Below are 24,087 nucleotides of genomic sequence, written 5' to 3' on the forward strand. Positions count from 1 at the left end.
TTTCAAATGGAACGCCATCCTGCTTTTGGGGAACACGGAGGCTGCCTTGCAGTCACATGATCGCACACCACCAAAGGGCCACGCACTCTGATTTCACCCACTTAACTAAAAGTTGCAGCAAAATCCCTATTACAGGCCAGGCGTGGTGGCTCATGCCTGTAATCCCAGCACTTTGGGACCCTGAGGAGGGTGGCTCATTTGAGGTCAGGAGTTGGAGACCAGCTTGGCCAACATGGTGAGACCCCGTCTCTATTAAAAATACAAAAATTAGCCTAGCATGGGTGGTGCGCGCCTGTAATCCCAGGTACTCTGGAGGCCGAGGTAGGAGAATCGCTTGAACCCAGGAGGCGGAGGTTGCAGTGAGCCGAGATCACGCCACTGTGCTCCAGCCTGGGTGACAGAGTGAGACTCCATCTCGGGGATGGGGGGCGGGGGGAATCCCTATTACAAATAAAAGCTGTTGTGATCCACACTGCATATACCTCTGGGAAAAGAACCGGAACCGTGAATTCCAATGCAAATTGATGCATGGGCACCGGACCCGCTGCATTGGACACGTTTGCATTGCAGTCACCCCAGTACGGAGCACATCACAGATGATCTCTGCAGGTTCGTTGCCCTGAGGCAGGTTCGTTGCCCACATAGGAGGCAGGCATAGTGCAAATTTCAAAGGAAGGAACACATCCTGGAGCCCAAAGAGCTATCTGGTTCTGCTTCTGGCCTCCTGACAAGTAGGGAAGAGAGTCACATTTTATAGACGAGGGACACCAAAACCACACATGAGGAGTGCAAGAGTAGCTTTATCATGGATTTAGGGCTGTGGTTACAAGGAAGCTGTAAGGAATAAAATGACTCCCCTGCCACGAAGACGTACTGTGCGGACGAGTGGAAGGAGAAATGTGGCCATTACAAAGACACAGAAATACGTTCAGAAATGAGGGGCAGGATGAAATCATCTAGGGTAGGTATTTAGAGGGAGAGTGCCGTGCAAAATAAAATCCTCACTATGAAACAAAGGCGGAGGCAGGAGGCTGCGTTGGGTGGAAGAAGCAGAGGAAGGAGACGAAAGGGACTGTCATTTTCATGTCGTGGCTTTTTAGAAGACGGCGGTGTCCTCTACTCTGATTCTATCAAAGTGTGTTCTTGGGATGCAGGTAACGTTCAGCCAACGAAATAATTCCTATGGCGGCAACAGGAATAACAAAACGCAGAAGCGGGAACGATGTCTTTTTTATTCCTCCCCAGATGCAAACGTGGATGTGTGAGGTTTGGTAACAGGCAAAGTCATCTGGTTCACGTGACTGATGGGAATCCCCTGCCGGTCTGGGCAAAAAGTCACTGGGTGAATGGGATGGATCAGACTCCCTGTCCTGAGGGGGAGACGGTTTCTTGCAGAACGAGGTGAAGGAGGTGGTTCTGCTCAGCAGTCAACAGTGGCCACATCTCCACCTGCAGCGACTTGATGGCTTCCGTGTCCTTTTCGTGGGCAGCCATGACCAAAGACTGGAGCAGCAGAAAGAGCTCCTCGGGAAGCTGGCCGCTGCTCTCCTGCCCGTGGCTGTCAAAAGCCTCCCAGGAGTACTTCTCCAGGGTCTGGGCGTGCTCCGGCAGCAGCTTGGCCGGCGGTGGTTGTAGGAGGAGCAGCAGCAGCACGCGGGACACCTCGCAGCGGACCAGCACGTCCGAGAAGGCGCCCAGGGCGGCGGGGGAGAGGGCGCCGCCGAGCCGGAGTTTGGAGGAAGCAGCGCGGCCGGTAGGGCGGGGGTCGCCCCGGTCCCGGGCCCGGGCTGGGGCCCCGGCGGCGGGGGCGGCGGCAGTGACTGCACCGGGTGGCTGCCGTGCTCCCGCGCCAGGCGCTGCATGCGCGTGAAGACCGCCAGGGCGCCGGTGTAGTCGCGCGCCAGCAGCTGGCAGGAGGCGGCCTCGCCCAGCGCCTGCAGCGCGGCCAGGGGCAGCTGGGGCAGCTGGAGCTGGGCGGCGCGCTGGAAGTGACCGGCGGCGGCGGCCGGCTGGCCCAGGTCGCGCAGGGCGGCGGCCAGCTCGAGGCAGAGGGCGGCGGCGGCGGCCGGCTGGCCCAGCTCGAGGTGCAGACGCACCGCGGCGCCCAGGGCGCTGGCGGCGGCCTGCAGCGGCTCCCCGTAGGCGGCGGGGCAGACCAGGCGCTGGCGCGCGCGTCGCGCTCCTGCCGCAGGAAGAGGCGGGCGGCCTCGGTGAGGGCCAGCGCCTCCCCGGGCCCGTGGAAGAGCGCCTGCTGGCAGCGCGCCACCGCCAGCTGGCACCAGGCCGCGTACGGCAGACACTCCTGGGCGCGCAGCTCCCGGCCCAGCTGTCCGAACTGCTCGCCGGCCTCCGCCACGTTCGGCTTCCGCAGGAACCGCTTCTTCAACTTGTTCGATACCAGCCGGTAGCGGGCCAGGAAGTCCCCGGCCTCGGGTCCCGGGCCGGCGCCGCCGCCGCCGCCCAGGCCGGCCGCCGCCGCCGCCATGCTCGCCGCCCCAGGCACTTCCGGACGCGCTGCGGCAGCTGGCGGACGGGCGGGGCGGGGCGGGGCGGGGCGGGGCGGGGCGGGGCGACGTGCCCTGCGTCCCCCTTGGCGGGCTGCAGGCGTGCCGGCGCCCGCTCCCCAGCCCGAGCGTGCCCCTTGCCCTGGTGATGTGCAAAGAGCGGGATCGGAGGCGGGGCCTGGCCGGGCTGTGAGCGGCGCATGCAAATCCAGGGTCTCGGGGATGCGGAGCCAAGACCCTGGGAAGGTACGCGGGGCCTGGCCGGGCGCCAGCTGCTGCTAGCTCGGCTGCAATGCAGATGGTCTCGCTTGCTGAAGGCCTCCCACAGCCTCTCCATCTGAACATGACCCAAACTAAACTCGTGACCCTAATTCCGTGTCCGTGCATTTCTCGACTGTTTTCCCCCCACCGCTCACTCCTCCATCTTCCTGTCCAGGGCCCCTTGCCAAGCGCCGGGTCCACCTCTCCGTCCCCAGCCCGGTTGCCTTTAGGAGTCCATCCTGTCGCAACGCTGCAGTCATGGTCTTGAGGCCCACCCGCCCCAACGAACGCCATCATGCTGAGGACTTTCCCGGGCAGGCCCTGACTTGCTCAGAACCAGCGGGGGTGTCCCCTTCCCACCCAGGGCCAGTCCCCTGCACTGTCACCGGGAGGGACCGCTCCTCTGTGCCATCCCCGACTCCCACCCAACCCCCGACCCCCACCACCTCTCCATCCCTCCAGCTGTGGAGGTCTCACAACCCCCCACCCCACTCACCGCCCACGCCCCCAACACACCCCATGTCACCGCCCAGCCCCCCACCCCATGTCACCACCCACCCCCCCCACCGATCTCACCGCCCACGCCCCCCCCACCCCAAGGCAAAGTGACTGAAGCAGGCAGGTGGGTTCCTTTAAACATTTTATTGACAGAATTAATGAAGACCCAAGACTTTGGGGCCCGGGTGGTGGGGGTTGATTTAAGGCCGGGGGTTCGGGCGGGGGGATTTGAGGCCGGGGAGTTTGGGGCTGGGTGGGTGGACGAGTGGACCTGCCAGGTCCCAGGGGCCGGGCGTCAGAAGCTAGTCGCCGCCGGGAGCCACTTGAGAGATGGTGGTTGTGTCAAAAAGGGTGCTCAGCAGCCTGTTGTTGTGAACCGCCATGTCCAGCAGCAGTGGAGTGATGTTCCTCTCTCCGTTGTTCTGGGCCTCGTTGCCCGCCAGCTCCAGGACCTTGGCCGTCAGGTACTCGATAACCGCAGCGAGGTAGACCGGCGCCGTGGGACTCAGGCGCTGAGCGTAGTGGCCCTCCCGTAGACCGCGCTCCACCTGGCTCACCGAAAACGAAAGCTCCGCTCGGACGGTGCGAGAGCGGGTCCGCCCCCGGCCACCAGCCCTGGAGGACCGGCGATGGCTCCTCCTCTCCGACATGCTGGGCGTTGAGTGTGCTATCTCGGCTTGCCCTAGCTAGACAAGATGGCTCTCAAGATGACAGTTACCGCGTCCAGTACTGTGTATCCTAGCGACCAGGGCCCAGCCCCTCATTGGCTGGGGAGCCGAAACCAATGGGCACGCACGTCCGGTGAGGGGCACGCACGCGGTGAGGGGCACGCACGCGGTGAGGGGCACGCACGCGGTGACGGGCACGCACGCACGCGGTGACGGCCTCACAAGGGACACGTCCACGTCCATCAGGTGACCTGAGCGCTTTCCCATTGGCCTCGAGGGAGCAGGCCTGGGCCTAGAAGTGACTGGAGGGCCATGGTTTGGGGAGGGGAATCCCGCTCGTGACCCTCTCTCTGCCAGTGGGGACTCTCCCTTTCTACTGGATGGGAACATTGTGGGAAAGACAGAGGGGTGGGCGAGGGGAGAGTGGGTACCACGCCTTCACAATGTTGCACATCCGTCACAACCACCTAGTTCCAAAACATTTTCAACACCCTCAAAAGAAACTGAAACCCCTGCACCTATAAGCAGTCACTTGCCACACGCCTCCTTCCACACCGCCACTACCAACCCCCACACCCCGCCACACACAGCCCTCTCCCCCCGCCCATACGCACGTTCCCGATAGTCCCTGGCAACCACTTGTCAATCTGCTTTCTGTCGGTAGAGGTTAGCCTGTTTTGGAGATTTCCTATAGATGGAATCGTACGACCAAATGTGAGGCCTTGTGTGTCTGGCTGCTTTCACTTAGCATAATGGTTTCATCAGGGTTCATCCATGTTATTCACTGCTAGAGTATGGAAATACCACTGATTGTTGCAGATTGATCTTGGGTACTGCAGCTTTGCTGAGCATACTCAGATAGGGTTGGCGTATTAGTCCGTTTCTACACTGCTATAAAGAACTGCCTGAGAATGAGTAATTCATAAAGAAAAGAGGTTGAATTGCCTCATGGTTCTGCAGGCTGTACAGGCTTCTGCTTCTGGGCAGGCCTCAGGAAACGTGCAATCATGGCGGAAGGCGAAGGGGAAGCAAGCACCTTCTTCACATATTGGAGCAGGAGGAAGAGAGAGAGAACGTGCGCGAAGGGGGAAGGGCTGCACATTTTCAAACGATCAGATCTTGTGAGAACTCTATCACAAGAATGGCAAGGGGGAAGTCCGCCCCCGTGATTCTGTCACCTCCCACCAGGCCCCTCCTTCAACAGGTGGGGATTACAATTCGACATGAGATTTGGGTGGGGACGCAGAGCCAAACCATCTCGGGTTTTTCTTTTTTTTCCTTTTGATGGACTCTTTAGTGTCCTCTATATAAGAACATGCCATCTACGCACGTATGAATAGAGATGGTTTTACTTGTTCCTTTCCAATCTGGATGCCTTTTATTTCTTTTTCTCGACTAATTGCCCAGACTAGAACTTTGAGTACGATGTTGAATTAGAAGTGGCAAGAGAAGACATCCTTTTCTCATTCCTGATCTTAGGGGGAAGTCAACCAGTCTTTCACCATTAAGTATGATATTATCTCTGGGTTTTTCATGGATGCCCTCTACCAGGTTGAAGAAGTTTCTTTCTATTCCTGGTTTGTTGAATGTACTTTCATGAAAGGGTATTGCGTTTTGTCAGATGATCCTTTTTGTACATGATTAAGATGACCATGAGTCTCCCCCACCCCGCGCCCCCCGCCGCTCCACCATGCATTCTGTTAATACGGTGTATTATATAAGTTGATTTTCACATGTTGAACCAACCATTAATATGGTGTATTATATAAACCGATTTTCACATGTTGAACCAACCTTACATTTGTGGGATAAATCCTGTTTGGTCATAGTGTATAAAGAGTGGTCAATAAACATTTCGTTGAAAGAATAGGAGTGGATCTGGCAAGCTTCTTGGAGGACAGTGCGTGTGTTAAAGAGTCTGTAGCATGATGAGAAGCCAAGGCACTGGTGGGAGGAGGGGAGTTGCAACCAATTCATTAAGGCTGGAGAGTAGGATGCCAGTGGAGTAGTAGTGGTTGATGTGGCTGGGAAAGAGGTAGGCAGGAGCCAAGACATGGAGGCTCTATTATACCATGCTCAGGGTTTAGAATACCCTGTAGGCTACACTGAACCCACTGTGGTCTTTCAGCTTGGGAGTGACATGGTCTGATTTGCCTCTAGAAGGATCACTCTGGAAGCTGCATGGAGAATTGAACAGAGAGGATTGTGTGTGGAGAATAGAACAGAGAGGACTGAGATTGGAATTAGAAAGCTGCTGTATTATACCAGTCTAGAAATGACAGATATCTCAACTAAGACAATGGCATTGGTAGATAAGATTAGGGGACAGAGTCCATGCAAAGTTTAGGTAGTAAAATGGCACACAGTAGGCACTCACTACATATTACTCATACTGGCGAACCTAGCTGGAGACATGATAATTCATTGTCTCATTCTTCAAAAAATATTAAAGGGTAGTGCCAGGCATACTGTGTTAAGCATTGAGACAACACCAACGAGAAATATAGATCAGATCCCTGCATGCAGTCTGGTGGAACATACAGACAAGGAACCAGTGTATAATTATAACACTATACTGTGATAAGTGCTATGAGAGGGGAAGTTCAAGGTGCTGGTTATAGTTTGGTTTGTTTGACCCCTCCAAATCTCATGTGGAAATTTGAAACCAGTGTTGGAAGGTGCGGTCTAATGGAAGGTGTTTGGGTCACGGGGTGGATCCTTCATGAATGGCTTGGTGCCAGCCTCACAGTAATGAGTGAATTCTCACTTGATTCATTCCCACAAGAGCTGGTTGTTAAAAAGAGTGTAGCACCTCCCCCTCCCCCCGCAACCTTGATTCCTCTCTCACCATGTGATCTCTGCACTTGTCGGCTCCCCTTCACCTTCTGCCACGAGTGGAAGCAGCCTGAGACCCTCACCAGAAACCAAGCAGATGCCAGCACCATGTTTCCTATACAGCCTGCAGAATCATGAGCCAGATAAACCTCTTTTCTTTATAAATTACCCAGCCCCTCAGGTATTTCTTTATAGCAACACTGATGGACTAAGAAATTGCTGTAGGAACACATAAGAGGAGTAATTTACACAGACTTTTGGGATTGGGGAAATGTTCCTGGAGAAATGGTGTCCAATATGAAGCTTGAAGAATGAGTACAAGTTAGCCAATTGGAAAAGTGGGGCATTGGTTGGCAGGGAAGGGGCATGGCGATGGGGAAGTGAAAAAGCTCTAGTATGACTCCACAGGGGTAGAGTGAGCTGACTACAGACTTTGGAGTCATTCCTGGACAAATGGGATGAAGGAGGAGGTCTGCGTATGGGTAGGAAGATGAGTTCAGTCTTGAGCATGTGAAATTTCAAATGCTTGTGGGATATCCATATGGAGATGAAGGATATTTGGCTTAGGAGTTCAGGAGTGAAGTTAATACTGAAAATATAGATTTGCGACTCATCAGGGTAGTTCTTGAAGCCATGAATGTAGTTGAGACCATTCAGAGAGAGCACATAGAATATATAAGGGGACCAAGGACAACTTCTTTTAAGGGGCAAGCAAAAGAGGAACATCATTGGAAGAAGACTAGAGGAGTGTCTCCACAGATAAAGTTGGTGTGGGGTGGGTGGAGGGGGGGGGCATGCTGAAAGATAATCAAGCCAGAAAGAGATGAGAGCAAAGGTTCAGAAGGAAGCCAGAGGAACTGAACAAGAAGTGACAAACTCAGAAACACTTGCTGAGTTCCAAAATGATAAGCATTAAAACCTGTTCACTGAATTAAGCAATGCAAGTGTTGCTGGGGGCCTTGGCAAGAGCAATTTCAATGGAGGGGTTGGAGGCAGAAACTAGACCAGACTTGTACTAGGAGCTCGTGAGAAATTCCAAGACATATCTTCCCAATACTGGGCAGCATGATAAATGTCCACATTAGAGAGAACTGGTGAGCAGGCCATGCCCAGCCAAGGCATTTTACATGCCTAATGGAATCTTGCGTAGAAACCTTCTCCAAGCGTAGAGGTAAGGGTAGGTCTGATGGCAACAATCTCACTTACTTTTCCTTCGTCTGCGAATGTCTTGATTTCCCCTGCATTCCTGAAGGTAATTTCACTTTGTAGACAGGGTTGCAGTTCTTTTGTTTCGCCACTGAGAAGTGTTATGCCGCTTCCTCTGGCCTCCATGGTTTCTAATGAGAAATATATTGCCATTCTACTTGCTTTTGCCATATAGGTGAGGTTTCCTTTCTCTCTCTCTCTCTCTGCTTTTGAGACATTTTTCCTAGGTCTTTAGTTTTCAGAAGTTTGACTGGGATGCTTCTTAGTGTAAGTTCCTCTAAGATTATTCTGTTTGGGGTTCACTCAGCTTCTTAAATGTATAGGTGTGTGTCTTTTGCCATATTTAGAATCTTCCAGCCATTATTTATTTGAATACTTTTTCAGTCCCACCCCCTTCCTCCTTTCCTTCTGGCACTACGATGACACAAAAGTTAGCTCTTTTGTCATATTCCCACAGATCCCCAAGTTTCCACTCATTTTTTCCCCCAGTCACTTAGGCTCAGGCCACATGTTCTGACTGGGGGTTTTAATGTTAGTTCCACTTCAAAGCCTTTCCAATGGTATTTGGTTCTGTTAAGCATGATCAGCAGTCTTGGAGCTGGCGAAGTCTATATCCCTTACTCAGTACAGTTCTCGAAGTCCTTTGTATGTTGTATAGGATCACATCTGTACATACACAGCTTGGGGGTAAGCCCAGAAGTTCATACACAGCTTCATGGGTTTACTTTCCCAAGCACTTCCTCCCTCCCTGCAATCTCCCCAGCACTTTCTGGTTCCCTCAGCTTCCCCTTTTTAACCTTCTAGCCAGAAAGCTGTTGCTATTGCTTTAGGTACTCTTCTCTGCCACACACTTCCTGTGCCTTTGCCTTCCTCTGGTGTCATTCAGCAGGAAGACCAAAGAGAGAAAAAAGAAGGCATGGGCACCCTCTTGGGACCTACAATCAGGGAGGAAGGTTACTTTCCTTCAGAGTTTTAATCACCTGAAGGCCCTGGCGGCTGCCACTGTCACTGTCTCTACCTCTGACACCACCACTGCTGCCACAGGATTACCTGTGGGCTAGAACATGAAAGTACGAAGAAAAGAAGAAAGAAAAACCGGGGATCCCCTTAACTATCGCTGAGGGTTGGTATTCCCTTTTCCCTCTTCTCAAGTCAGAACCAGAGCTCTCTCTGTTCACACCACTGTCTACTTCTAACTTGCAGGCTACATTGAGCCAAGGATACTAAAGGGGGAAAATGTCAAATTCACTGCTCTTTCAGTGGTGCTTCAAGTTGTATGTAGTCTTTCCCCAGTCTGCCTCCTTCCATATACTTTTCAGAGTCTTCAAATAGCTGGCCCATGCACTGTGTCCACATTTTATAGCTGCATTCAGTAGAGTGTGCATGCTTCATCTCGCCCAGGAGCAGAAACATTCTGGAGATGTTACATTTTACTTTTATATTTAAGTGGAACAAATTTGTTCCCTTGTAAGTAACTGATTGTGTGTGTGTGTGTGTGTGTGTGTGTGTGCGCGCGCGCACGCTTAGGTGCAGAAAAAAATTCTTTGATTTTGAAGTACCATAACACAACTAGAATATATCTCAATATTGATTGTCCTGCATCAATTTTTCCTGGTAGAGACTTTGTCCTTTTGAGGAGCAGGTTCAATTCTTCCTTTATTTCTGGAAACTTTTCACATACGGCATCTGTGGATATTTTTCTATTCCATTTATTAGGCTCTTTACTTAAGGCATGTAAATTATCGTAATGTTGGATAAGCATTAGCGTGACCACCTAAAATTCTTCCTCCATGCGCTTGTTTTGATTTGTATGCATATCTCTTCTGCATCTTGCTCTTCCTAATTTACTTCTTTGATCCACCATGTGGTTCTTTGGGTTCTCGGTTTCTTTTCTGAGCTCAGTAATCTCCTTTTTTTAAAAAAAAATCAAATTTGGTTACCAATCATCTGGTCTTTGAAACTTTGTTAAGTTGAAATCGTATTTTACATGGCTTAGAGAAGTCTAGGGTTAGTTGCATCTGTTCCTTGTTTTATGCATTCTTCCAGTCTGTGATGGTTATCTGTCTTTTGTATACTATGATGATTTCTTTCCTACTCTTCTTTCTTTCTTTCTTTCTTTCTTTCTTTCTTTCTTTCTTTCTTTCTTTCTTTCTTTCTTTCTTTCTTTCTTTCTTTCTTTCTTTCTTTCTTTCTTTCTTTCTTTCTTTCTCTCTCTCTCTCATTCTCTCTCTTTCCTTATTTCTTTTCTTCTTTTTCTTCCTTCCCTCCTCCCCTCTTCTCTTTTTCCCTCCTTTCTTCCTTCTTTTTTCCTTCCTTCCTCCCTCCCTCCCTCTCTCTCTCCTTTTCCCTCTCCCTCTCTATCCCTGTAGATTGTTAGCATCATTGCTAAACCATTTATTTTTATTTCAATTATGGAAAACTGTCAGACTTTCTATTTGCTCTAACATTCTGAGGGTGCTAATTTGAGGGCAGGCGGGATGTTGATTTCAATCTACCTTTTTTTCTAAGATCTTGCTAAATATCGTCTATCATGCTCCACTCCATCCATGCAAGGGTGTGTCTTACTCTGAGGGTTTTGTTTTGTTTGCCCAACTCAGCACAGTGTCTTGGAAAATGGAAATAATTGGGAGCCTTCCTACCGCTGGTGAAATCTAGGAGTGGCAATTGAGGGCTTCTATTCACAAAGGTATTTACCTAATTTTTTTTCTGCTTATTCTCTCAGTCCATTTCTCCTCAAGTCAGAGAGCCTTACATCCCATTCTCAGGATCTAACTGGCTCACATTGTTTTTCCTCAGTATTGCTTCCAGGGGGTGGGGACAGAATCAGAAGTGTGCTAAACCAGCCATCCTCCCCACTAGTGTGTGTGTGTGTGTGTGTATACACACACACACACACATTCCTGGGAAGCCACTTTCCTCCCTCTCTCCTTCCTTCTCCTGCTTCTCCTCCTTATTCTTCTCTTCTTCTCATTCTGCTTTTTACCATTATTTATTTATTTATTTATTTTTTATTTAGTACGAGAGGGGAAGGGAGATTCTTTTATCTTTCTTCACTCTACCATCTTTTACAAATAAATTGTAACAGTACTGACTCCAAGTTAGATAAAAGCTTGCGTGCTTGAATATGATTATTGCTTTGCTTGAGTTTGTAGATTATTCACTAAAAATAGCCTCAGGAAAACAGGACCTTCAACAGAGATAAAAGAAAACACGCCAACCAGCAACTCTGGGAAGGGGCTGACCAGCCTGGTAAGAATAGGCTGACGGTGCCTGTAGAAGGTCACAAAACATTGACCAAGAAAGCAGTGATTAACTGCCCACCTGAGACTGAATATGTTTTAGAAGAATGTTTTGATCATTATTTCCCCTACTTTCCCTGAAAAAAACCCCTAATCCAGAGGCACAACTCAGAGAGGTGATCACTGAACTCTAGTTCACTGACTCCTCCGGGTTGCTGACTTCTCAAATAAAGCTAACTTTCCTTTCATCAAAGCTCCTCTCTTTGAGTTTTTGGCCTTCAGGTGATGAATGGCCTGGACCGGAATTCAGTTACAAAATCTCTGGTTTTGGAGGGTTATTTTTTTATTCCTGGGATATATTCTGGCTGACTTGGAGTTAGTTTTAGATAAATGTAAGCTTTCTAATGGATCTGAATCCACACTAAGGGATATGAAATTTTCAAGGTCTTTTTATTTTTAATCGCAAACACTTCATTTTATCAAATCTTAATCGTCTCCAATTTCACCACAGACAATACAAGGACCTTGTCTTACAAGTCAATGCTGTCCAGTATTTAGTTATAATTTGGTCAGTTATATGGTTTTCATGCAGTCTATTTTTTTTTTTTTTTTTTTGACTCATAGCCATGGTTACTAGTTTCTTTGTTTACCGTTCCTCTGTTGCATCTTGCTTTGTTCTTTTCGTTCAATTTCCTTTTAATGGAAGAACATCTTTAAGTCATTCTTTCAGTGAGGGTTTGTGAGTGGTCAGCCCTCTCAACCTTTGTTGAAGAATACCTTTACTGGCTGGGTGCGGTGGCTCACACCTATAATCCCAGCATTTTGGGAGACCGAGGCGGGAAGATCACGTGAGCTCAGGAGTTCGAGACCAGCCTGGGCAACATACTGAGACTTTGTCTCTACAAAAATAATAAATAAATAAATAAATAAATAAATAAATAAATAAATAAATAGCTGGGAGTGGTGGTGCTCACCTGTAGTCCCAGCTACTCAGGGGGGAAAAAAAAATTAGCCAGGCATGGAAGTGCACACCTGTAGTCCTAGCTACTAGGGAGGCTGAGGCGGGAGGATCCCTTGAGCCCAGGAGATCGCACCACTGTACCCCAACCTGGTCGACAGAGTGAGACCTTGTCTCAATAAATAAATAAATAAATAAATATTTAAAAATATATCAAAAAGAATATCTTTACTTCACTCATTCTTGAACTGTAGTTTAGTTGGGTATGACATTTCCCCCCATTCCCCGAATGCATTAGTGATATGATTCCATTTTTATTGCAGCTGGTGAAAAGTCTGCTGTCAGTTTACTATCCCTTTGATAGCACTGTCACTTTTCTTTCTAGTTGATTTTAAGATCTTTCCCCTTTTCTTTGTTGACCTGCACGGTTTCCCTGTGATTCAGTTTTATTGTTTCTTGCTGTGGCTCGTGCTTTTAGAATATGAGGAACTATGTCTGTTTTCAAATCTGAAAATTTCCAGCCAGTATCCTTTTGATTATCAGTTTACCCCTATTCTCTTTATTCTCTGATTCTGTCATTCCTATTAGAGGTTTTTTGGACCTTTGCATCATTTCTCTGTATCTCTTAACCGTTTATACATTTGCTATCTTTTCTTGCTGCCTTCTGAACAATTTCCTTGCTTCTATCTTCCAGTTCACTAAAGCAGATGAATCTGCTTTTAAACCCATCCTCTGAGCTTTTGCTGTCACTGGAAATAATGTATTTCATTTTTGGAAGTTCTACTTGGTTCTTTAAAGAAAGAAACCGGCCTCTTCTTTTTCCATAGAATCTTGATCTTTCTCATATGTTTGGATTACTTATTATTTCTAAGTATCTTACACAAGCTTATTTTATACTCTCGGTTGGCTCTATTTTCTGAAGTTTTTGGTAGTCTAATCCTGCTCATCATTGTGTTTGCTGATACTCAATCACAGGCAACTTTTTTTTCCCTCAGGTGTTTTATAATTTTGTTCGTGAGTTCAGGGATTTGTTCAGATGACTTCATCTCTGTGACTTCAGTGAGGTTTGACTGGGGGTGTATCTCTGGCTGTTATCTTTTTGATGTTAATTTGTAAGCTTGGAGTTTTCAAGACCTAAATAAGAGGTATTAATTCCAACCCTAGCCCTACATGACAATAGCCTTAGAGTTACAAATGACCAGGGGAAGCATTTTATTTTCTCCCACCAGAACCCATGAAGAAACAAACTCTCTTGTCATCTCACCATGGTGGTGGGAAGACTTTTTTTTCCTAGTCCATCCTTTCATTGACTGTGTAGCCCTTGTGAGGCACCAAGGCTTTTCTCCTCTCCCTGGTGGTTATCGAATCCATTCCCCTACCAGCCTAACATAAATTCAAATGCCCGTTGAGCTGCTCTTTAGGTTCCTCTTTGTTTTTTGACACCTGAGGGTCAATTTCCACCGTAAGTTCATCATATGTGCATTCAAAGGAATATTTATTAAATTTTATCCTGCCTTTTAAAAGGTGCTTTGTAACAGGAGGGTTTTCAGGTTATCTAGTGTGCCCTGTTTTCAGAAATGGAAATTAATTTCCCCTTTAAAACTCCCAGAGCACTAAGAAGCTCCCACAAATTTTCTGGAAGAGGAATGTGATGGTGGGGAAGACTTTTCATGAATATGTAGCCTCAAAGAAAGATTGGTGCTTTGGGGTGCTAGACACTCAATGACAGCTTAAGACAAGTGAGGAAGGGCCTAGGAGTTGAAAGAGCCCTAATCGCTCAAAGCCACATGTCACAAGAAATTTGGGGAAGAAGAGCCACTTTATGAGCTGGTTACCTTCATGGATTTTTCTTCCCTAGGCTCAGAAGTGGAAAAATATGAAGATCCATTGCTGATGGGAATCCTTCCCTAAGCAAATGGTGGTGAGACATGGCTGCTTTTAGTGCATTTATTATATGTGACCATTTAAAAGCAGGTACTGAAGGCTGTGGAAGAGTCACAAGGTGGTACTCAAAACATGATTATATAGGTAACTGGGTGTGGCTCTTCCCTGAGGCACAAAGAACTGATTTTTGTGTACTCTTTGAAAGGAAATGTATAAAGTTGGTATTATGCTTTACTCAGAACATTTTTAAGAGGGTTGGGAGTGATGCAGTCACTTTAAAATGATATATAAGATTGAACACTCTGCTAAACTTCAGATAAGAGTATCCAGTTGCCTCTTGGACTTCCCTGCCTGGATGTTCTGTTCCACGTGTACCTCAAACTCAAATATATCCAAGACTGAAAACATCTTCTCTCCAAGCTCTCTCCTCTTCTAATATATGCCCTGTGTGAATAAGGTGTGCCCAGTTGACCAAACCAGTAACCTGGGAGTCATCTTGTCACCTTCCTCTCCCTCAACCCCTCTCTCGCAATTAATCGGACACCAAGTTCAGTGGACTCTACCTTCAAAATGCCTCTCAAATCAATCCACGTCTCTCCTTGGCATTGCTGTTGGGCAGCAGGGCCCAGGTTCCCACTCCTCTTGGAAATGACAGAGGTCTCGCCTCTTCTGTACCTTCCCCCGAGCTTGAGGAACTATCCTGTCCAGAGGAAATCCTTTCCCTTCCGTATTTCTATAGAATGCTGTCTAACACTTTGAATTCCCTTCAGGCTCTGGGTTTCAGAAATCAACACAGAAAGAATCCAGGCTATTTGTTTCCCTCCAGGATGAAGTTAGAGTCTTGAGGGCAGCAAGGAAGGCAGGCATATGCATTGTTGCAAACCTTCTCAAGTGATTCTGATGTGCAGCTCCGGTCAAGAGCCACTGCACAACGTGGTGAGCTATTTGAATACAGGGACTGTGCCTTTCAACTTGTGTTCATCAAAACACAACACAGCCAATACCTGATATAGAATCAGTGCTCAGTAAATGTTCCAGTGAATGAGTGAATACAAGAACTAAAGAATGATATGGTGCAAAGAAATGGATGAAAGGGATCTTACGAGCTACTTAGTGCAATCCCTTCGTTTTTTTCAGTTGCCGTAGTGTTGGGATTGCTTGAGGCTCCTGGATGTTCACAGGATGTCATTTTTGGCAACCACAGACCACTAGTTGCCCAGCTATTTTAGGTGTTGTGTAGCAAGGAGGGATTTCGGGTTATGTAACCTGCAATATTTCCAGGAATGGAAATTATTTCTTTTTCCTTTTATGACTCACACAACATCAGGAAATTTCCACAAAATTCCCAGAAGAAGAACATGATGGAGGAAACCACTTTCCCTATATATACATATTTTAATGGAACTGCCAGTGAAGCAGTAGATGTGGCCAGAAGACGCCACTTTCCTGGTGTCTCCTGAGAACTCTTTTCTCCCATTGGTTATTTTCACCTGCCTTCTTCTGCAGGTTCCTTTTTGTTTGGGCTCATTTTCCATTTTTCTGTCTATCTAGGTTTGTTGAAAATGCAGGAGCGAGTGCTTCCCAACCTTCCCTACTCCAAACGCCTATGCACACGCACCCACTTGCATGCGTGCACGTACACGTACACACATATACACCCACACGTACATGCGTGTGTGCACACACACTCCTGGACTCTTGAGAAACTTTCAAAAGGAACTTATAGATAGGGTGAGGACTTTTATTATTATGTATTAATTATTATTATTATTACTTATATCTGAAATATAACATTTTAGACACATGGAGGTGCTCTAACCCCCAAATTCCTGTTTGTCTCTGGAAAGGAGCAGGCAGTCTAGGATGGGCAGGGACACACAAGACAACTTATCTTTTGCCATATGCATTAGGCCTAAAGTATTTACAAAGCAAGAGAGGCAGCTGTGGCAAGGCAGAAAAATCCCGGGATTCAGAATTAAAACAGCTGGGTTAGAGTCCTGGCTCTGTCACTTGCTCTCTAACTCTCAGTTTCCTCATCTTTAAAATCGGGGCAATGGTACTACTTCATATCAATACAACTGCAGCTGCAAAAGACTGGTTTAGGCACCCTTGTTCTGAGCTCTCACAGACTCCTTGTGCTTACCTGGTGTTAACATTGGCTGTTAATACATCTGTCTCCCATGGTACAAGGAGATCTTGAGGGCAGAAATTCTATTTGTCTGGCCTCCACTGTGCCTGCCCTCAGTACACAGCAGAGCGGTCAATGAATGTTGGTTGAGTGAAGGAAGAACAATTGGACATTTGCGTGTTTTTGTGTGTATAATTCCTGTTTTACTATCATCGGTAGGCTACCAGGATAGTACAAATCTATTTTTATTGTATGTAAATTTGACATATAGATATTCCAAATTAACAGGAGTTGATTCGCTCCCCATGTTACCTAACAACTACTTTTGGAAAGTTGTTAGATCCCTTTAGGAGGAGATTTCAGTACATTTGCTCCCCTGGTTAGGGTTAGGGTTAGGGTTAGGGTTGTGTTCCCAGCACAAGCATCTCCTCAGTAATAAGCCTTTACGTGTGTGCACCAGTACTTTAAAGAGGTTTTTTGTTTGTTTGTTTTGTTTTTGTTTTGTTTTGTTTTGTTTTGTTTTTTAAGGTGTTTTCGTGTACACTGACTCATATGCTCCTCACAAGAACCCCATGACATAGGCAGGAAAGGTGTTCCTGCTACCACTTGATGGATGAAGAAACCAATGTTCAGAGACGTTAATTGAGTCACTACATACCATATCAAGAGCAAGTTTGTTTCAGAGCTGGGCCTAAAACAGAATCGGGTTTCTCATTTCACAGTCTGGTGTTCTTTACGCAATCCATTTGTTCAGCCTGGTTGCATTTTGTAATGTAGCTTCAGTGATATTTTTTGCATCTCATCCTATTCCTGCTTCGCAACTGCACCTCCTACTACTTGCCTCAGCATACTCTCAATCGGGGCTTCTCAGGTGCTCAACCAGGGCCTCTCCCTCTACCCTGAACATGTCTTCTTGCAATTTCCTGCCACTGGATCTTTGCATCTGTCTTCACCTCTTGGTGGGCACCCCCTCCCCACCCCCATGTCACTGCAGGTTGAAAGAAATCCTAGGCATCCTCTTGGTTTCAACTCAAAGACCACCTAACTTCATGAAACCTCTGCAGATGGGCCCTGCTGGATGAGATCTCTCTGCCCTTGAACACACAGAGCAGTCCATGTCTTGTTCTATATCCATTTCCATATCTGCTTCATTCCCTTCTCTACAGTGTCCCTTGCTCTGTGTTCTCACAGCCCTCTGTGCTCAGTTTTCACGGCACATATTGCCGTATGTTGTGAGCCTGCTTTCGCCCTGTGACTGTGAGCTCCTTGAGGACTGGAACCTTGTCTGATTCATCTCGGTATCTCCAGCACCCAGCACAGGGCCTGGAACACAGTAGTTGCTCCAAAAAATGTTGGATGAATGAGCGGATGGATGAATGAACACTACCCCACACAACGCCTTGGATAGAGTAGCTGCAAAATAATAATGGATTGAATTGAGTCTATAACCAGATCTCATTTCTTTTCATCCTATCTCAGTGCGAGATGAAGGTTCTTTATTCTGACTCAGGCTGTCACTTCCACTCCCGCTCTGGGTTCCATCCTATCCTGCCTCCCCAGGTGCCTCACTCCATCAATTACCTCTTCTCTCAAGAATCTCTAATCTCTCCGTCTTCTGTGCCTGGCTCCTTTCCTTGCAGTAACTAAAATGCTCAGGTCTCTCCTCCTACTCCAAAAATGAGTACCCTCAACTGAATGGGTGTCTTCTTCCTCACAGTATCAAACTATGTACCTCATTGGGGAGTAACCCAGCTGAGTGAGCCCTTTACTGGGGAGCCTTCAGTGTCAGTCTCCTTAGATCTTTTTCTCTCAGGTTGGTCAGATGGCTCACAGAAGACTCTTCCAGCTGCGAGAATTTTAGAGGCAGGGGCAGGGAAGAAGACTGGGGGTTCACAGCTTTCAGGACACATGCTTCCACTCAACACCCCTGTTTTCAGTACAGAACCCCAGCCCTCAACTAAGTCTGGGAACTCCCCATCCAGAGACCCTCTGCTTTACCCTCTCTAGGGACTAACACACCAGACTTCTGTCAGAGCACGGGAGGGCCAGCCCCTCACTGGCATTGACAGCAGGAGGGGATTTGGCAATGAATCTACTTCTTAAAGGAGTTTTCAAACAGCCTTCATTATTTTGATTCCCATCCCCCTTCACTTCCAGAGGGAACTCCACTTCCAGAGTTACCTTGTTACAGCCTTTGAGGATTTCTGGAGGTGGGGAGTAAATCGAGTTGGCTTTTTGCTTTTCCCACTAAGGTCTCAGAATTCCTAGTTTGTGGCCTTCTTGGATCTGCTAAGTCAGTTGCCACTCATCGTCTGTTCTTCAGCATCCAAAATTTAGTTGTTGCCTCCTTTCCTGTTCTTCAACCCTTTTTATTTCATCTTCAATCCTATCCTTCTGATCCTTTCAAAAATCATATTTGCAGCAGTTCCAGTGGGGTATTGGGAGATGGTGAAGTTAGATGTGGAAGTATGTGCTCCACCTTAACTATGCATCATCCCCTGCATGGGTGTCTGCCTGCCTGTCTCATTGATTCTACATGCCTTTGTTACCACACCACTCTCCCTAAAACTCTCCAGACTCAGCTTTTCTCATCTGGCTCTCTGACCTGCTCTCTGACCATTCTGTTCTTTCAGCTGTCAGCCTTTGGACTGCCAAAACCCCAAACTAACTTCCTATCCAGGAACCCTCAGGCCTAGAAGTTCAGCTGTCTTGCCAATATATCTGTGCTCCACAACTTACCTACTCTCTCTGACCCCTACCATTTTCACATACTTTTCCAATTCTGACTGTCATAAATTTGCTGCTTCCCTCTAAGTAGAATGTTGATTCCTGTCAAACACATAGGGATCACACAGCCCTGATTCCTCCTCTTCTCTCAAATACTGATATTGTCAACAATGATAAACAACTACTATGTACTGAGGGTTTTTTATGTGCTGCTCACACTTTATACACATGTATAGATTCATTCTTCATCATAGATTTTTCAGGTAGCTGGCATTTATTAGCCCCACTTTGCATAGGTAGAAACACAGGCTCAAGGAAGGAAAGCAGCTTCCCAAAGTCAGAGACAGAATTCAAGCCCAGATCATTCCAAGTTTGTGCCCTTCCTATGACATGACACTGCCTCAGTCAAGGCATCAGAGAGGAAGCTAGAAAGCAGATGGTGAGAGGATACTGAGTACCTGAATTGGAGGGAGTGGCCACCATCAGTGGGTAGACGATGGAGAAAGATGAGGCTAACAGAGAAAACCCTTCACTGAGTTCACAGGTTTACACAGCATTAGCCCTTGTGATCTTCAGTTGTGCAGGGCACGAATCACCATGCCTGTCTGCCCACACAGAAAGTAAGCTAGAACACCACCACTAATCTATATGATATACACCAACATGGCTTAAGATGATTTATTGCAACTGTAAAAAATGCCCCCCCCCCCATTTTTTCCAGAAAGGAAGTGTGGATTGCGTTAATCAAGCTAAAGACTTTTTTATACTGCTTTACAGTCTGACACAGAAACAGACAGTCATAAAGATAAGCCCGAATCATCAAGAAAGTGCACAGTCGTATTTTGCCAACCCAACTGAGGGAATCAGGGAAGAGTAAAATCCACATGGAAAAGGTTTCCCCTGACTTCCCATTCATGATGGTACAGTGAGTTCATGTTATGGAACGCTCACTGCTCCAAACACATGGCAATGATGGACAAAATATAAAAAGGTAAACTCAAAAAGGCATAGCCAAGACAAAACAAACAAAACAAAACAAAAACAAAAGATAATTGTCTCCATGTTGAAGTACTACACTTGTTGCTCTGGAAGCAAACCATGGTAGCCAGAAGCTAAGCTCCTGCAATGTATAGCGTTTCCAAAGTACCCTGAGCAAGATGGAAGACAAAAGCCAGGCTCACGGATTAAAGCCAAGGACTAGAATGGAGCTACCCACAAACCCACCAACCCCTGACTGTAAGTCTGACAAAAAAGAAAACCACCGCCAAACTCTGCCAGGGTCTTTGGTTCTGATGAGCTGCAGGCTTAGGGAGGTGAGGATGCAGACATGCTCTGGCCTCGTAACTAAGAGTTGAGCTAATCCACAGCTGAGCTAAGTGAGTGGATTTCCAATATTCCCAAGAGCACCCTGGGGCCAGTGATATGGATATGTTCTATCAAAGGGTTTTGAGCCTATCAACTGACTGGTATTTTGCAAGAGAAAAAAAAAAGTACTGAATAGGTTAATTTCCTTCCATTCTTGGAAGAGGCAAAATGAGAAATGATGATTTTTTTGTTTTGTTTTGTTTTGTTTTTGTTTTCGAGACATGGTCTTGCTCTGTTACCCAGGCTGGAGTGCAGTGGCGTGATCATAGCTCACAGTAGCCTCGAACTTCTGGGCTCAAGAGAGCCTCCCACCTCAGCTTCCCGAGTAGTTGGGACGGCAGGCACTCGTGACTCCACCTAACTAATTTTTCTTTTAATTCTACTTTTTGTAGAAACGGGGTCTCACTTTGCTGCCCAGGCTGGTTTCAAACTCCTGACCTCAAGCGATCCTCCTGCCTTGGCCTCCAAAAGTGCTGGGATTACAGGCGTGAGCCCTGGCACCTGGCCAGATTTTGTTTTTAAGTTTGAAATGCTTCATTTAGAGTTTATTAACCACTAAATATCTCTCTTTTTTTTTTTAACTTTTAAGTTCAGGGGTACAAGTGCAGGTTTGTTACATAGGTAAACTTGTGTCATAGGGGATTTGTTGCATAGATGATTTCATCACCCAGGCATTAAGCTTAGTACCCATTAGTTGTTTTTCTTGATCCTCTCCCTCCTCCCACCCTCTGTCCTCCAAAAGGCCCCAGTGTGTGTTGTCCCCCTCTATGTGTCCATGTGTTCTCATCATTTAGCTCTCACTTATAAGTGAGAACATGCAGTATTTGGTTTTCTGTTCCTGTGTTAGTCTGCTAAGGATAATGGCCTCCAGCTCCCTCCATGTCCCTGCAAAGAACATTATCTCATTCCTTTTTTATGGCTGCATAGTATTCCATGGTGTATATGTACCACATTATCTTTCTCCAGTCCGTCACTGATGGGGATTTTGGCTGATTCCGTGTCTTTGCTATTGTGAATAGTGCTGCAATGAACATACACGTGCATGTGTCTTTGTAATAGAATGATTTTTAGTCCTTTGGGTGTAGACCCAGTAATGGGATTACTGGGTTGAATGGTATTTCTGACTTTAGGTCTTTGAGGAATCACCACACTGTCTTCCACAGTGGCTGAACTTGTTTACAATCCCACAGTGTATAAGCATTCCTTTTTCTCCACAGCCTTGCCAGCATCTGTTATTTTTTGACTTTTTAATAATGGCCATTTTGGCTAATATTAGTTGGTATCTCATTGTAGTTTTGATTTGCATTTCTCTAATGATCAGTGATGTTGACCTTTTTTTCTTCATATGACTGTTGGCCGCATGTATGTCTCCTTTTGAAAAGTGTCTGTTCATGTGCTTTTCCCACTTTTGTATGGGGTTGTTTGTTTTCCTGTAAATTTGTTTAAGTTCCTTATAGATGCTGGATGTTAGACCTTTGTCAGATGCGTAGTTTGCAAATATTTTTCTCCCATTCTGTAGGTTGTCTGTTTACTCTGTTGATAGTTTCTTTCACTGTGTGCAGCTCTTTAGTTTTATTAGACCCCATCTGTCAATTTTTTGCTTTTGTTGCAATTGCTTTTGGCGTCTTCATCATGAAGTCTTTGCCCATGCCTATGCCCTGAATGGTATTAGAGTTTTCATAGTTTGGGGTTTTACATTTCAGTCTTTAATCCATCTTGAGTTAATCTTTGTATCTAGTGTAAGCAAGGGAGCCGGTTTTAATCTTCTGCATATGACTAGCCAGCTATCCCAGCACCATTTATTGAACCGGGAATCCTTTCCCCATTGCTTGTTTTTGTCAGGTTTGTCGAAGATCAGATAGTTGTAGGCGTGTGGTCTCATTTCTGGGTTCTCTATTCTGTTCCATTTGTCTATGTGTCTGTTCTTGTACCAGTACCATGCTGTTTGGGTTACTGTAGCCTTGTAGTATAGTTTGAAGTCAGGTAGCGTGATGCCTCCAGCTTTGTCCTTTTTGCTTAGGATTGCCTTCGCTATTCAGGCTTTTTTTTTTTTTTTTTTTTTTTTTGTTCTATATGAATTTTAAAATAGATTTTTTTTTTCTTGTTCTGTGAAGACTGTCAGTGATAGTTTAATGGGAATAGCATTGACTCTATAAATTGCTTTGGGCAGTATGCCCATTTTAATACTGATTCTTCCTATCCATGAGCATGAAATGTTTTTCCATTTTTTGTGTGTGTCATCTCTGATTTCTTTGAGCAGTGGTTTTAGTTCTCCTTGTAGAGATCTTTCACCTCCCTAGTTAGCTGTATTCCTGGGTATTTTATTCTTTTTGTAGGAATTGTGAATGGGAGTTCATTCCTGATTTGGCTCTCGGCTTTACTGTTGCTGGTGTATAGGAATGCTAGTGATTTTTGCACATTGATTCTGTACCCTGAGATTTTGCTGAAGTTGTTTATCAGCTTAAGAAGCCTTTGGGCTGAGACAATGGGGTTTTCTAGATATAGGATCATGTCATCTGCAAGCAGGGATAGGTTGACTTCCTCTCTTCCAATTTGGATGCCGTTTATTTCTTTCTCTTGCCTGATTGCCCTGGCCAGAACTTCCAATATTACGTTGAATAGGAGTGGTGAGAGAGGGCATCCTTGTCTTGTGCTGGTTTTCAAGGGGAATGCTTCCAGCTGTTGTCCATTCAGTATGATGTTGGCTGTGCCTTTGTCACAGATGGCTCTTATTATTTTGAGGCATGGTCCTTCAATACCTAGTTTATTGGGAGTTTTTAACATGAAGGGATGTTGAATTTTATCAAAAGCGTTTTCTGCATCTATTGAGATAATCACGTGGGTTTTGTCTTTAGTTCTGTTTATGTGATGAGTCACATTTATTGATCCACATAAGTTGAACCAACCTTGCATCCCGGGGATGAAGCCAACTTGATCGTGGTGGATAAGCTTTTTGATGTGCTGCTGGATTCAGTTTGCCAGCATTTTGTTGAGGATTTTTGCATGGATGTTCATGAAGGATACTGGCCTGAAGTTTTCTTCTGTTGTTGAATCTCTGCCAGGTTTTGGTTTCAGGATGATGCTGGCCTGGCCTCATAGAATGAGTTAGGGAGGAGTCCCTCCTTCTCAATTTTTTGAAATAGTTTCAGTAGGAATGCTACCAGTTCCTCTTTGTACATCTGGTAGAATTCAGCTGTGAATCCATCTGGTCCTGGGATTTTTTTGGTTGGTAGGCTATTTATTACTGCCTCAATTTCTGAACTCATTACTGGTCTGTTCAGGGATTCAGTTTCTTCCTGATTCAGCCTTGGGGAGGTGTGTGTGTCCAGGGATTTGTCCATTTCTTCTAGACTTCCTAGTTTATGTGCACAGAGGTGTTCACAATATCCTCTGATGGTTGTTGGTATTTCTGTGGGGTCAGTGGTAAATATTCCCCTTATCATTTCTGATTGTGTTTATCTGAATCTTCTGTCTTTCCTTCTTTATTAGTCTAGCTAGTGGTCTGTCTATTTTATTACTTTTTTTCAAAGAAGAAAAACAGCTTCTGGATTCTTTCATTTTTTGAAGAGTTTTTCATGTCTCTATCTCCTTCAGTTCAGCTCTGATTTTTGTTATTTCTTGTCTTCTGCTGGTTTTGGGATTTGTTTGCTCTTGCTTCTCTAGTTCTTTTAGTAGTGATGTTAGGTTATTAACTTGAGATCTTTCTAACTTTTTGATGTGCGCATTTAGTGCTGTAAATTTCCTTTTTAACACTGCCTTCGCTGTGTCCCAGAGATTCTGGTACTTTGTATCTTTGTTCTCATTAGTTTCATAG

The 24,087-nt window shown here is 46.2% G+C and overlaps 3 protein-coding genes across 3 annotated transcripts in view; all 3 read right to left on the reverse strand.

Moving 5' to 3' along the window:
- CMC4 (C-X9-C motif containing 4) overlaps positions 1-24,087 on the reverse strand; it is a 540,756-nt gene that overhangs the window by 322,184 nt on the left and 194,485 nt on the right. The window lies entirely within an intron of this gene.
- Positions 781-2,721, reverse strand: F8A3 (coagulation factor VIII associated 3). The gene is given in 3 exon segments (XM_050775483.1): positions 781-1,710; positions 1,713-2,171; positions 2,174-2,721. Coding segments are annotated over 3 exon segments (1,125 nt in total). The 5' UTR covers positions 2,486-2,721; the 3' UTR covers positions 781-1,356.
- Positions 3,390-4,086, reverse strand: LOC126945511 (histone H2A-Bbd type 2/3-like). Its single transcript, XM_050775523.1, has one exon. It carries the CDS (start codon positions 3,911-3,913, stop codon positions 3,566-3,568), a length of 348 nt encoding a protein of 115 aa, XP_050631480.1. The 5' UTR covers positions 3,914-4,086; the 3' UTR covers positions 3,390-3,565.

This window comes from Macaca thibetana, chromosome X (genome assembly GCF_024542745.1).
Source record: "Macaca thibetana thibetana isolate TM-01 chromosome X, ASM2454274v1, whole genome shotgun sequence".
Taxonomy (NCBI): domain Eukaryota; kingdom Metazoa; phylum Chordata; class Mammalia; order Primates; family Cercopithecidae; genus Macaca; species Macaca thibetana.

What these genes read in the sequence shown, in the direction of transcription:
- LOC126945511 (XM_050775523.1), bottom strand. Translation starts at nt 3,913, where the DNA reads ATGTCGGAGAGGAGGAGCCATCGCCGGTCCTCCAGGGCTGGTGGCCGG.